General features: G+C 44.2%; 1 protein-coding gene across 1 annotated transcript in view; it reads right to left on the bottom strand.

The window, feature by feature from the left end:
- Window positions 1-10,252, bottom strand: part of CCNYL1 (cyclin Y like 1) — a 37,466-nt gene extending 27,214 nt beyond the window's left edge. Inside the window, exons 1-3 of the mRNA XM_075317724.1 lie at window positions 10,190-10,252; window positions 7,297-7,397; window positions 2,203-2,238 (exon numbers count right to left, since the gene is read on the bottom strand). Coding sequence (XP_075173839.1) covers window positions 2,203-2,238; window positions 7,297-7,397; window positions 10,190-10,246 — 194 coding nt within the window. The 5' untranslated portion in view covers window positions 10,247-10,252. The remainder of the gene's footprint in view (window positions 1-2,202; window positions 2,239-7,296; window positions 7,398-10,189) is intronic.
- Between the last annotated feature and the right edge of the window lie 3,359 nt (window positions 10,253-13,611).

Here is a 13,611-nt window from a genome sequence, read left to right as displayed (position 1 = left end):
CACCAATCCTGCAAAAAAAAAAAAAACCAGAGTGCGCACAGGGCCTTATATATTTACTTCTTTCCGGTATGCTTTGCTCTCCTGAGTTGTGGGGTCAATAATTTAGTAGTTTCCCCCATATGCCTACAAGAGTTATCAAGGGCTCCACTCTTCTAATTAGGTTTTAAAAAGGGAACCCAAGAGCAGAATGTACCCCTATTAGCTAATCACAGCGCTGCTTTTGTCATTAAATGCTTGTTGCATGAAGGGAAAGGTGCTCGTATAAATGTAAGATCAGCAGTTTAATCTTTTGTTCCTGCGTTTGCTGATTAGTTTGACTGGTTGCAGTGTTGTGTACTTCTGCTGAGCAGCCCAGGCAGCCAATATCACACCCCTAGAGGTGCGGTTATGGTGTCTGTTGTGCCCCTCTGTTTCCTCCTAACATCCTATGGCACACAAGTCCCTGGCAGCTGCTATGACCTCGGGTGTGCACAGTGATCCGCCTGTTCGCCATCACCCTGCTGTCACACCGCACACCTGAAGTCTGACTGGCCACTACTTGTATCGTACTGAGCTGACACACCGCAGCACAGCACATCTGCAGTGAGATCTTTTGTGTCCGTGCTGTGATCTCCTGCCTGTGTTCCACTATGTGCCAACTCAGTACTATATGCTAGTGCAGTGGCACACAGGGAGAAGATCACAGCACAGACTGGATCCCAGCTCACATCAAAGCAGATGTTCTGCGCTGCCGTGTATTGTGCTGAGCCGGCATGTAGGTGCACACAGGCAGAGGTTCACAGTATGAGCCACTACCTGCCAGCTCAGCATGGCAACTGATTGCAGAGCGAAACCCTTGGCCAGGAAGACATAGGGTGTGCGGTGTGACAGCAGAGTAATGGCACACAGGCAGATCACTCTGCACACCCGAGGTCATAGCGACCACCAGGCATGTGTGTGATATAGGATGTTGGGAGGAAACTGAGGGGGACTACAGAGACTATAAAAGCACCTCTATGGGTGTGATATTGGCTGCCTGGGCTGCTCAGCAGAAGTACACGCTACTATGATTAGTCAAACTAGGTAGAAAATGCAGGAATAAAAGATAAAAAAAAATATGATCTTGGGTTTATACAAGTACCTTTCCCAAAACATTGAGGTTGCTTGCAAAGAGCATTTAATTCCAAAAGCAGCACTGTAATTAGTTAATAGGGGTAAACCCTGCTCTCCGGCTCCCTTCAAGTCCCATGATAACAATTCTGGCTGTAGGTTTGTGTAGTACTGTAGCCTCACTGTTCATCTAACTGATTAGACAGGTTATTGATTATTATTTGCCATAGTGTTACTTACCAATGACCACACAAATTTCTTTTTTGGGGTTTAAATGTATTTTTTATCTTGAATTTTTTTGTATACAAATTCATAAATCAATAAAATTTGAATATATTCGTGTATATGTAAGGGTTGTAACTTTTTAATCTATTTTTTGGGGTAGGGGGGAGTTATTGATAGGTTTAAATGTGTCAGTTATTAGGTTGTGTGCTGATTTATGAATACAATGCATGTTTTATCACCAGGAGATTATTATTGTCCAGATTACAAGGCTCGTAAACCCTGGTGTCTAAATACGCCCAACTCCTCTGACAAGCAGTTCACTGTCAATATACAATGTGCATAGAGAGCATGGTGTGGGCGGGGTTAGTTTTCTGAACTTTGCAAAGAACGCTTGATTGTAACAGCTGCTGCACCCACTAAACTAAAGTGACACATTGTTGGATTTGGGCTCCCTGCCTCTACATTATGTTGCTCTAAGAGGAGGTAGAAAAAAAGCTCTTTTAGGACATAAGCTCAAAAAACAAATGGAAAAAGCAACAGCCATTACCAACACAAGATCAGTTTAGCAATGCACTAGTAGGATGCAGCAGGCCCCCATGATAAAGGTGGGGGCAATACCTGTGCTGTCCAAACCTTTATCATGGGGGCCTGTGGCATTGGTAAACTGATCTTGTGCTGGTAATGGCTGTTGCCATTTCTGTTACGTTATCAGATGAGGAAGCAAAATCTTGGAGAAAGATTCCCTTTAACTGCAGTGTGCACATTCCAAGTGTGGGAAAGAGGTTCATGTGTTCTTAAGGCTATTGTATAGATTCGTCGGTGATGGATAGTAGGCTACCACAGGCTTTACAGTCAGGTGAATAATACACAGATGAGCATTTTCCATACCTGTTCTTTATGTGGTAGTATATTGCTAAGGTGACACTGAAAAACAAAAAGAGAAACCCAAAAGGTAAAAATCTATGTAGTTTTAAAAGAATGTAAATCTAGCATGGAATAAAGAAAACAAAGGATGGCAGATTGGGAGGCTAGATATTGTGCATACACATGCTGATTAACATCTAGAACATTTTAACATTATTAGAAAGAAAATCCTCTGTGTGGACTATTTAAAACATTTTTTAAAGTAAAACAAATTCCTCTCTTCAAGGTTATGTGCACACGGACAAAAGATGGGGAGGATTTTTCTGCAGCATCTCCCAGAAAGTCTCACCAAAACGTTTTGGTGTGTTTGTGGTGCGGAATTTGGTGCAGAATTTAACCATTGTACACTGTTGTGTGTATAAATAAAGCTAGGATTAGGTTGAGGGAAAAAAAAAAATTCTTGATATCATATGTGAATATTTATGTCAAATATGCACCAAAAACGCAGGAAAACCACTCTGTGGGAACACACCTGTGAATTTGTAGAGGGCAAATGGGCAAAATCCGAAGGTAAATCCGCAGGAATACTTGACACGCTGCAGATTTTTCGCAGGGAAATCCGCACTATTTCCGCCGCGAAAAAAAACGCAGCATGGGCATAAGACTTCAAAAATGCCATAGAAATGGCTGGGGACTCACTGTACTGCTGAATTTGTAGAAATCCACGGCAAATTCCATGATAAATCCACAGCGTGGGCACAGGGCCTTATTCCCTCCTTAGGCCACATGCCCACTGAGGGTTTAGTGAGTTTCTTACCTCAGTATTAACCCCTTCACCCCCGGCCACTAAAACACCCTAATGACCGGGCCATTTTTTGCAATTCTGACCAGTGTCACTTTGACAGGTTATAACTCTGGAACGCTTCACCGGATCCTGGCGATTCTGAGATTGTTTTTTCGTGACATATTGTACTTCATGTCAGTGGTAAATTTAGGCCGATATTTTTTGCGTTTATTTGTGAAAATTTAGGAAATTTTGCAAAAATTTTGAAAATTTCGCAATTTTCAAACTTTGAAAACTTATGCCTATAAATCTGAGAAATATGTCACACAAAATAGTTACTAAATAACATTTCCCACTTGTCTACTTTACATCAGCGCAATTTTCGAAACAAAATTTTTTTTCGTTAGAAAGTTAGAAGGGGTCAAAGTTAATCAGCAATTTCTCATTTTTCCAACAAAATTTACAAAAGAATTTTTTTTAGGGACCACATCACATTTGAGGTGACAGAAAATACCCAAAAGTGACCCCATTCTAAAATCTGCACCCCTCACTCTGCTCAAAACCACATCCAATAAGTTTATTAACCCTTTAGATGCTTCACAGCAACCAAAGCAATGTGGAAGGAAAAAATGAAAATTTTACTTTTTTTAAAACACAAAAATGTTACTTTAGCCATAAAATTTTAATTTTCACAAGGGAGAAAAGAGAAAGTGCACCCTACAATTACAATTATTGTGCATTTTCTCCTGAGTACGCTGATACCCCATATGTGGTAAAAATCAATTGTTTGGGCGCACAGCAGAGTTCGAAAGGCAAAGAGCGCCATTTGAATTTTTGAACACAAAATTAGCTGCACTCATTAGCGGACGCCATGTTGGGTTTGAAGACCTTCTGACGTGCCTAAACAATGGAGCTCCCCCACAAGTGACCCCATTTTGAAACTAGAGCCCTCAATTTTTCTAGATGTTTGGTGAGCACTTTGAACCCCTGGGGGTTTCACAGAAGTTTATAACGTTGAGCCGTGAAGAGAAAATTTTTTTTTTACCACAAAACTGTTGCTTCAACTAGGTAGCTTTTTTTCACAAGGGTATCAGTAAAAAATGCACCATAAAATGTATTGTGCATTTTCTCCTGAGTACGCAGATACCTCATATGTGGTGGAAAGTAATTGTTTGTGCGCATGGCGGGGCTCAGGAGAGAAAGAGCACCATTTGACAGCAAAATTGGTTGGAATCATTAGCTGACGTAATGTTGCATTTGGAGACCCCCTGAGGTGCCTAAACAATGGAGCTCCCCCACAAGTGACCCCATTTTGGAAACTAGACGCCTCAAGGAATTTATCTAGATGTTTAGCGAGCCCCAAGGGGCTCCACACAAGTTAATAATGTTGAGCCATGAATACAATTTTTTTTTTTTCACCACAAAACTGTTACTTGAACCACGTAGCTTTTTTTTTTCACAAGGGTATCAGGAAAAAATGTACCATAAAACGTATTGTGCAATTTCTCCTGAGTACGACGATACCTCATATGTGGTGGAAAGTAATTGTTTGGGCGCATGGCAGGGCTCAGAAGAGAAAGCGCACCATTTGACAGCAAAATTGGTTGGAATCATTAGCGGACGCCATGTCATGTTTGGAGACCCCCTATGGTGCCTAAACAGTGGAGCTCCCTCACAAGTGACCCCATCCCCTCAAGGAAATTATCTAGATGTTTGGTGAGCCCCTTGCACCCCTAGGGGCTCCACAGAAGTTGATAACATTGAACCGTGAATTTTTATTTTTTTTACCACAAAATTTTTGCATCAACCAGGTAGCTTTTTTTTTTTACAAGGGTATCAGGAAAAACTGCACCATAAAACGTATTGTGCAATTTTTCCTGAGTACGCAGATACCTCATATGTGGTGGAAATAAATTGTTTGAATGCCATTTGACTTTTCAAACGCACAGATGCGGTGCACTGATCGACCGCTGCAGGACGCACATTCGGATGGGATACAAAAAGCGTCGGTGATACGGAATAAAAGAAAAAGTCACGCCAAAAATTGAGCAGGGATGCCAATCCGTTATGTGCATCTCTGATCAGCGCTCGGCGGGACGCACGGACAGATGCGATACAAAAAGCGTCGCGGATACGGAAAAAAGTCACGCCAAAAATTGACCAGGGATACAGATTTGTTATGTGCATCCCTGATCAGCGCTTGGCGAGACGCACGGATGGATGCGATACAAAACGCGTTGGGGATACGGAAAAAAGTCACGCCAAAAATTGACCACGGATGCAGATCCGTTATCTGCATCCGTGATCAGTGCTCGGCGGGACGCACGGACAGATGAGGTGTAAAAATGGACAGGATACAGGGAAAAAAAAAAAAAAAAAAAAAGTTATACTCACAGTACCCAGAGGAGTAGCAGGAGGAACAGAAGGCAAGCGAGATAGACAGCTGTACAGGAGCCGCAGGCAGGACGTTGGACAGATCAGCAGAAGACCCAGGAAGGACCCAGAGATGGAGGCAGATGTGATCGGGCCAGTGAAGAAATCGGACGACCCGGTGAAGGCAGGTAAGAGGACGTCGAGGGGAGGGGGGAGAGCAGAGGGGGGAGAGCAGAGGGGGGCGTGGGAGAGCAGAGGGGGATACCGGAGAAGCAAAAAAAGGAAGGAAGGAAGCAGAATAGAGATGACAGAGGAGGCAGGCAGATCGCAGGGGGAGCAGATCGGGATGTCGGGGGGCACGGGCAGGTGCCATAACGGGAGCGCGCACGGGCTGCAAGAAGAGTGCAATACTCATGTGGAGCAGGCGCAGAAGCGGTGACATTAGCGGCGGCAGCGGTGGCGTGGTACCACAAGTACCAGCCACTCCACGCTGCAGACATGTTGGGGGAGGCTCCCCAGACCAGCACAGGCCTGGGGAGGGCGGCCACCTGCAGATCAGATCGCCCCATTGCACACTGATTGGAGCGATTGCGCGTCATAGCACGATCGCTCCAATCAGTGCTGCAGGGGCTGGGGGCGGCTTGTTTGAGATCCACCTATGATCTGCTGTAGCTGCTACGGCATCTCATAGCTGGATCTCATAGTATTGCACTAATTCGGGCATTATTTTTGCCGAAATCAGTGCGAATGATGTGGTTGGTGGTTAAGATTTGAACAGCCAATCAAATCGATCGTCGATGGGGGTTGGCGATGCCACCCCCCCTGGGGTCAAGCAAAGGTCCCCTGCTGTAAGAAACAGCAGGGGACATCATTTGAAAGCCGTTGCTATGGCCACGGCAATCAAATGAAGTTTAGGCCGTAAAATTACGTCCCTGGTCGTTAAGTCACGTTAAAATAGGACGTAATTTTACTGCCCGCGGTCGTGAAGGGGTTAAGCCAGGAGTGGGTAAATCAGAGGATAAGTATGATAGAAACAGGTCACCACTTCTGGATTTATCACTCACTCCTGGTTTTGGCTACATATACTGAGGTAAAAAACTCACCAAGTACTCAACGTGTTCACATGGCCTTATTGTAAAAGGAAAAAGAGAAAAAAAAAAAGAACCAAAAACAAAACCACCACAGTTAAAAGTAACGATCAATACTAAAGTGTGAGTGAAACCTATTATACCTCATGGCACTAGGGATCTGGGATCTATGGGAAGCCACATTGAATGGTGCTCAGCTGACAGTCCCAAAATGTTGGGAAAACAATTTTCTTAAAGTAGAAAGGAATCCGCAGCACTCACCAGTAAAAAACATTATTTTATATAGTTAGCGGGGTCACAGGAGGCGGGTAGGGGGGGGGCGCTGGAGTACGGCAATGTGGGGGTGCAATGCTTGGTCCTCGGTGCGATCTTCAAATAATGCTGCCTGAAATCGGCACCTGTGCAGATTGAACTCTTGGCTCAATAATAATCTGAGAGCTCCATCTGTGCACGGCGCCGACTCCTGGCGGCATTATTTGAAGATCGCACCAGGGACAGAGCATCTCACCCCTACACTGCCTTGCTCCACACAGCACCCAGCACAGAGCATCTCACCCACTGCAGCCAGCACAGCGCCCATTCTCCACCTCCCCCGGTAAGCTACATTCGGATTTTAAGATGCACCTCTCATTTTCCTCTCAAATTTTTGGGAGGAAAAGTGCGTCTTATAATCGGAAAATACGGTATGTTTTTCTCTGAAAGGCCGCAGCGTTTCAGAGCCATACATACCTGGCTGGGATGATACAGCTAGTGCCGGATTCAGGCTGCCCACGGACTGGGAAACATGCATCAGCTCTCACGTGTCCTATTTGTCAAGATGAGGCGGAGATTCCATAACAAATACACAATCCAGACGATCTCTCAATCACTCACCACTTTATTGTGCTTCTGAGATTAGGCTGACTGACTGTGCTGTCATCTAAGAATATGGTGGAACATGAGCTGTACTTCTTTGTAAGTTGTCCAGGAGAGACCTGTACAAAAACAACAAAAGATCAATCCTAACTATTGCCAGAAACCCTACAGACAACGTGCTCTGGGCAAAGATTCTAGGTTTACCAATAAAATTAAAAAGTAAGTTATTACATGAAGAGGAGTCTGCATAAAATGATGCTTCAGCTCACAGGCAGATGGCGCTAGAGTGCTGGAAGAGGACATACGGAAGCATTCTACAGTGACATTAGCAGGCTCGCAAACACATAGAACCTGGATAGTTTGTACACAAGACTTTGGTAACACATGAATCCAAGCTTCTGTACAAGTGCCGACTGCAGATTAGCCATATACATGGAGGCAGCGTACTTGATATAAAGAAACAGATTAATCCATATTAAAATGTCAGGGGAAAAAAAACAAGCAAACATGAAACCATGCATAAATGGGCACCTGCACGTCGGCTACACCAATAGCGGAGGTCATCATTACAGAGACGTTTAGGCCACAAGCTACAGGTAGGAGAGCGTGCATGGGAAAGCAGAGTGCTGTACACTGCAGTCCGTCATTTCATGGATATCGGACGTTAAGCCGGGATTCCCATTATGTATGAACCCTCTCTGATGGCGAGACTCTCCATAAAGACCGTAGCAGATGATTTTTAAGACGTCTTGTTTTTTGCTCTTCTAGGAGCAGAAAAATGGGATTCAAATCTCCAATGGCTTCATCATGATGGAATCCAGTGTGCACAAAATAAAAGGGCGGCAAGATGCTTTATTTTACAGAAATCTACAGCATAGTAAGTGCATGTGCACACAATGTTTTTCAAGAGGAAGACTCTTAACCCCTTAATGACCGAGTGATATTTCTGCCATGAGTGGTGTCCCTCGCACACAGAGCCTGCACCGTTCCCTGAAAGTTGGCTGATCTGATCCGCTGACTTGTGCCTCTAACATTTGGTATCGCTGTGTTCAGAAACACGAGATCAAAATATAAAATAAATTAATCCAATCCGTGTAAATTAAAAAAATAAAAATGCCAGGATTCATTTTTTGGCCGCTTCAACATTACAATAAGGTGCAGTAAGAAGCAATCAAAATGTCACATCTACCCAAAAAAGTGAGCAGTAAAAACGGCAGCTCAGGGCGCAAAAGATAAGCCCTCGCCTAGCCCCAGATCCGGAGACAAAGGCTACAAGGCTCAGAAAACTGCCTCAAAAGCAACGTTTATTATTAGAATCATTAAAAATTTCTGAATTTTTTGTCACTACTTAAAATTATATTAAACTATGCGTGTTTGGCATGTGCGTACTCGTATGACCTGGAGAACCCCATACAGTGAGCATGGTAAAGAAAAAACTACTGAGGAATTTCACATTTCTGCAATTTCACCGCTCTTTTCCAGTACACTATATTATAAAAGGAATGCTTTAATTCAAAGTATGTCATTCCACAAAAAACAGGCCCTCATATGGCTATAGTGACAGAAAAATAAAAAGATACGGCTTTTGGAGGAAAAAAACTAAAAGGTCATGTGGCGAAGGGGTTAGAGAAATGCTGGTGTTTTTATTTTATCCTGAGGCATCTTTTTAGCCATTTACTGGGAGCCAGACGCTGAGGGCTGACAGGTGACAGGACTCGCGTGTCATAATGTCACCTGGGCCCCGGGAATGCAGTCTACACATCACTGGAACCGCGGCCACACTGGAGGGAAATATAGGCTTATTTATTGTTACGTGGGCAAACGAGGGGAATGAATAGAGGTCGTCCAAGTAGTAGATAACCCGTTTAAAGTGAATCTGGCACCAGGCTTTTGCTCCCCCATCTGAGAGCAGCATAATGTAGAGACAGAGACCCGGATTCCAGTGATGTGTCACTTACTGACCTGTTTGCTGTCATTTTCATAAAATCTATGTTTTCTCTGCTGCAGATCTAGCAGTTAGAGGACAGGAATACACTGGACTACCTGGCAGCATGCCAAGTAGTCCTGTAATGATAATCTGCTGATGATTAAGCAGTGATGTTATCAAAACTACACTAAGCAGCTCAGTAAGTGACACACCACTGGACTCAGGATCTCTGCCCCTATATTATACTGCTCTCAGATAGGTGACAAATGTCTGGTCACAGAGTCCCTTTAATATTTTGTGATTGCCGTATCCAATAGTGGCAATTCAAGCAAAAATGCTCAAAAAGTTGCCCAGACAGGAAGTCATTTTTACAAAGAAATGTATCTGTTCATTCCTAAATTTTGTTAAGGCTCTTTCAGACGTTTTTTTGGAGCAGAACCCGGCAGTAATAGACGTGTGCACTAGGGATGATCGAATATCACAAATATTCGGCAATATTCGACTTCCCAAATACGTCACCGCTATGCGAATATTTGATGCGCAATGTAAGTCTATGGGAAGCCCGAATAGTTGCTATTCGGCAACTATTCGGGTTTCCCATAGACTTACATTGCGCATCGAATATTTGCAAATAGTTGAATAGCGGCGACCTATTCGACAAATATGGGCGTTGCCGAATATTTGATCATCCCTAGTGTACACATATCCTAATGGAGCCCGGCTTGTAGATAGGCACACAAGATTAGTCTCCTGAAAGCTGGAGCCAATGTATCAATTCTTCTGTTACCAGAAAAGACCACCATAGAAACGGGGGGGACTCAAGCAGTAAGTAATGCTTTAGATCACTCCCAAATTCTAAAAATCCTTTTAAACTGGTTTAAACGACCAGTAATGGCATAAAGAATAATCAAACAATGAGTAAATGAATGAAACAGCTATGGTATCATTACAGCAGCCATAAATCAGCAGGCGAGGTTTACTTACATGATTTATATGGTTACTCTTCCTCTTTTCTCTCACTGTAAATACATAAATACACATTACTAGTGCAGGAGAGCTGAGAACATTACATCCAGGACATTAGTGACTGACCTCATCTACAGAAGGTGCCCATCATCATACATGGACTGCCCGATCCTGGGGCTGTGCGGTCATTACTGCATTACATAATACAACCTGGATTCCAAAAACATTTGGGACTCAGTGTAAAATGTAAAGAATACAAGAATGCAGGGATTTGGAAATCTCTGACAGCCACACATTATTCACATCATGAGCATTGAACATCGCTGAGATGAACGTAAAGCATTTTTCCATTTGATTTGAAGAAAAAAAAATGACTCCTTTAGAAATTGATGGAAGTAACAAATCTGAAAAAAGGTGGGACAGGGCCAAGTCTACCATTGTGTAGCCTGCCCTTTTCTTTTTACAAGTCTGTAAATCTTTAGGAAATTAGTTCCATTGTTGGCATTTTGGGAGAGAAGTGTCCTATCCTTGTCTGGTGTAGCATTCTCATTCCTCAATAGTCCAGGATCTTCATCAGGGGTGGATGAAGTAACGTAACAAATACGCGAAACATACGTTGGGGGTCCGCTACCTGGCAGTCTGTGTATTGGCATACTATATTGGTAAGATTTATTATACCACTAATTAGAAGCACATAACTTTTGGGCAAACAGACCAGATCAGTGACCATTTGTGTCCATGATCACATTGGTCTTTGTGTTCCTTTTAGTATATTTTGTTTTGGTATGATTAAACCATTATTATATTCTTCCTATATTAGCTTACTAGAACACAACTGACAGCGATTCTTTGTGCTGAGGTCTCGTCTTTGTCCCTCATTTTTTCTGTATTGTATTTTGAATCAAGTTTCTAACTTAAATGCTACGAGAGTAAATAAACTTTTGCATTTTTTAGCCACATACTCCTATGTCCCATATTTTCCATGGAGTGGCTATTTCTTACGGCCCTAACCATTATTTAACATATAATTATGGCCTAATATTTGCAATTAAAATGTGTCTGTGGGGGGCGTGGCCTGCTTGCTAATGGCACCGGTCACCTAGCTGCTGAGCTCCAGCCACCTCGACTCCTAACCGGCTCACTGCGGCTCACCAGTGGCACCAATCTCTCTGCACACGGGGGGAAAGTGCTGCGGAGGTACCCAGGAACGTGGCATGCCAAGGGGAAAGTCCCAGAAGAAGCCGTCCCCGGCGAAAGTTACAGACTTCTTCTCCAGCACGGGAAGAGGGAAAATGGCAGCAGCATCCTCCTCCACAGCTTCCTCACGCTCATCCAGGAGGGGATCCACAGCAGGCCCAGACTTGGACACAGACGCTGCAGATATACCGCTTACCAAAGGTACGATGCAGAAACTGCTCAGTGCCCTCCGCTCATCACTGCAGCAGGATTGGAAAGATATGGTGGCTGAGCTGAGGGGAGATATCACTGCCATAGGCAGTCGCACAGCACACATTGAAACTAAAATGCAGGAGCTGACAAAGTCACACAATAGCCTCATTGATGCTAATGCAGCACTGGAGGAACAAGTGCAAAAGCTCCATACCAAGGTCTTGGATTTAGAGGACAGGTCACGCAGAAACAACATAAGAATCAGAGGAATTCCAGAGGCCATACCAGACAAGGGGCTGCAGAGCTTTCTAGGCTCCTTGCTGCAGGAGCTGCTCCCAGACCTGTCTGCAACTGACTTCCTGGTGGACAGAATACACAGAGTCCCTAAGCCTAAATCCCTCAGTGCTGATGCCCCCCGGGACACTTTGGCTCGCCTGCACTTTTACAAGACCAAAGAAGCCCTGCTGCAAGCCCTGAGAAGGAGGCCGCCTCTGTCTGAGCAATTCCAGCACCTGTCCATTTTTCCGGATCTGTCTGCAGGAACCCTGGCAAAAAGGAGGGAATTTGCCCCTTATACCAAAATTCTCAGGGATGAAGCTATATCCTATAGATGGGGTTTCCCTGTAAAGATCCTGCTTTTCCGTGCAGGAAACACCCACGTCTGCCATTCCCCACAACAGTTGGCAAAGCTCCTATCCTCATGGAACATGGCAAATCTCCCGGCCAGATCTCCAAGAGCCACAGGATCATCCCAAAGGGATAAAGTGAATGAAGATTGGTCCGTCGCGTGAGTTATGTGATATGTCTGAGTCGCGGCTGAGACTTAGTTGCTACTTTTAAGGTCCGCTGGTTCTGTTCAACCAGGACCCTGAGCCCCCATGGCGGTACATTTCCACCAGACCGCAGGCCCCCTTTTTGGGCTTTTTTCTATGTGGACTGATGCTCCCTACATCAGTAATGTTAGTGATGTTAATGTTGTCAGTGTTACCTCTTTCCTGCCTAACCTTCCTTTCTCCCCCCGCAGCTCTAGGCAAGAGATTTTTTTTCATGTACAATGGTACTGAACTGCATGTCTATAAATGTTAGGGGCCTGAACTCGCCGGCCAAGAGATCCATGTTTTGGCGGGAAGTGGTTAAATCCAAATGTGACGTGATTTGTGGTCAAGAGTCTCATCTCCTCCAGGGGGACTCGCACAGGTTAAATAATGCTAAATTTCCTTTCATACTGCTGGCTTGTGGGAAAAAAAAAAAGGCTGGAGTATTCATTTGTGTAAAAAATACTGTTGCGTTCACACTACATTCCCAACATTTAGACCCTGAAGGTAGATACGCCATTATTAATTGCTCCATAAATGGCTCTAAGTATACTATTGCAACCCTTTACGCCCCCAACTCTGGTCAGATCAGCTTTCTGCGGAGGTTTCTTTCCAAGCTGTCATCCGTTACAGAGGGTAAGCAAATAATCTGCGGGGATTTTAACATGTTAATGTCCAGCACTCTGGATTGCTCCAATACTGCTGTAAAGAGGAAGGAAATGAGCACAATAATTTCAGAAAGGCATCTCCATGATATATGGAGATACCAACATGCAAATGAGAGGGACTACACATTCTTCTCACCTCGGTTCACCTCATACAGCAGATTGGACTACTTTCTGGTTGAAAGCTCACTTATTATGGATTGCTCAGATTCAAAAATTGGACTTATAGCTTGGTCGGACCATGCCCCCATATACCTGACAGTCCAGGAGCAAAGCCGCACGCCCGTTTTTACCCGGTGGCGCATGAATGACTCCCTCCTGGCCTGTAGACAACTCTCTGAGGAGTTGCAGGCCGACCTCGCAGAGTTTTTTAAATTTAATGACAACAAGGAGGTGACAGAGGAAACGCTATGGTCTGCACACAAGGCCTTTATTAGGGGGTCATTCATCAAAATTGCCACCAGGGAGAAAAGGAGGCGTCAGGCAACTTCCAAAGCTCTACTGTCCCACATAGCGCTTTTAGAAGCCCACAATAAATCTGCCCCAAACATGTCAACATCTGACGAACTCA

The sequence above is a fragment of the Anomaloglossus baeobatrachus genome, chromosome 7 (assembly GCF_048569485.1).
Source record: "Anomaloglossus baeobatrachus isolate aAnoBae1 chromosome 7, aAnoBae1.hap1, whole genome shotgun sequence".
Lineage (NCBI taxonomy): Eukaryota > Metazoa > Chordata > Amphibia > Anura > Aromobatidae > Anomaloglossus > Anomaloglossus baeobatrachus.
This window is presented reverse-complemented; position numbering and strand designations above follow the sequence as displayed.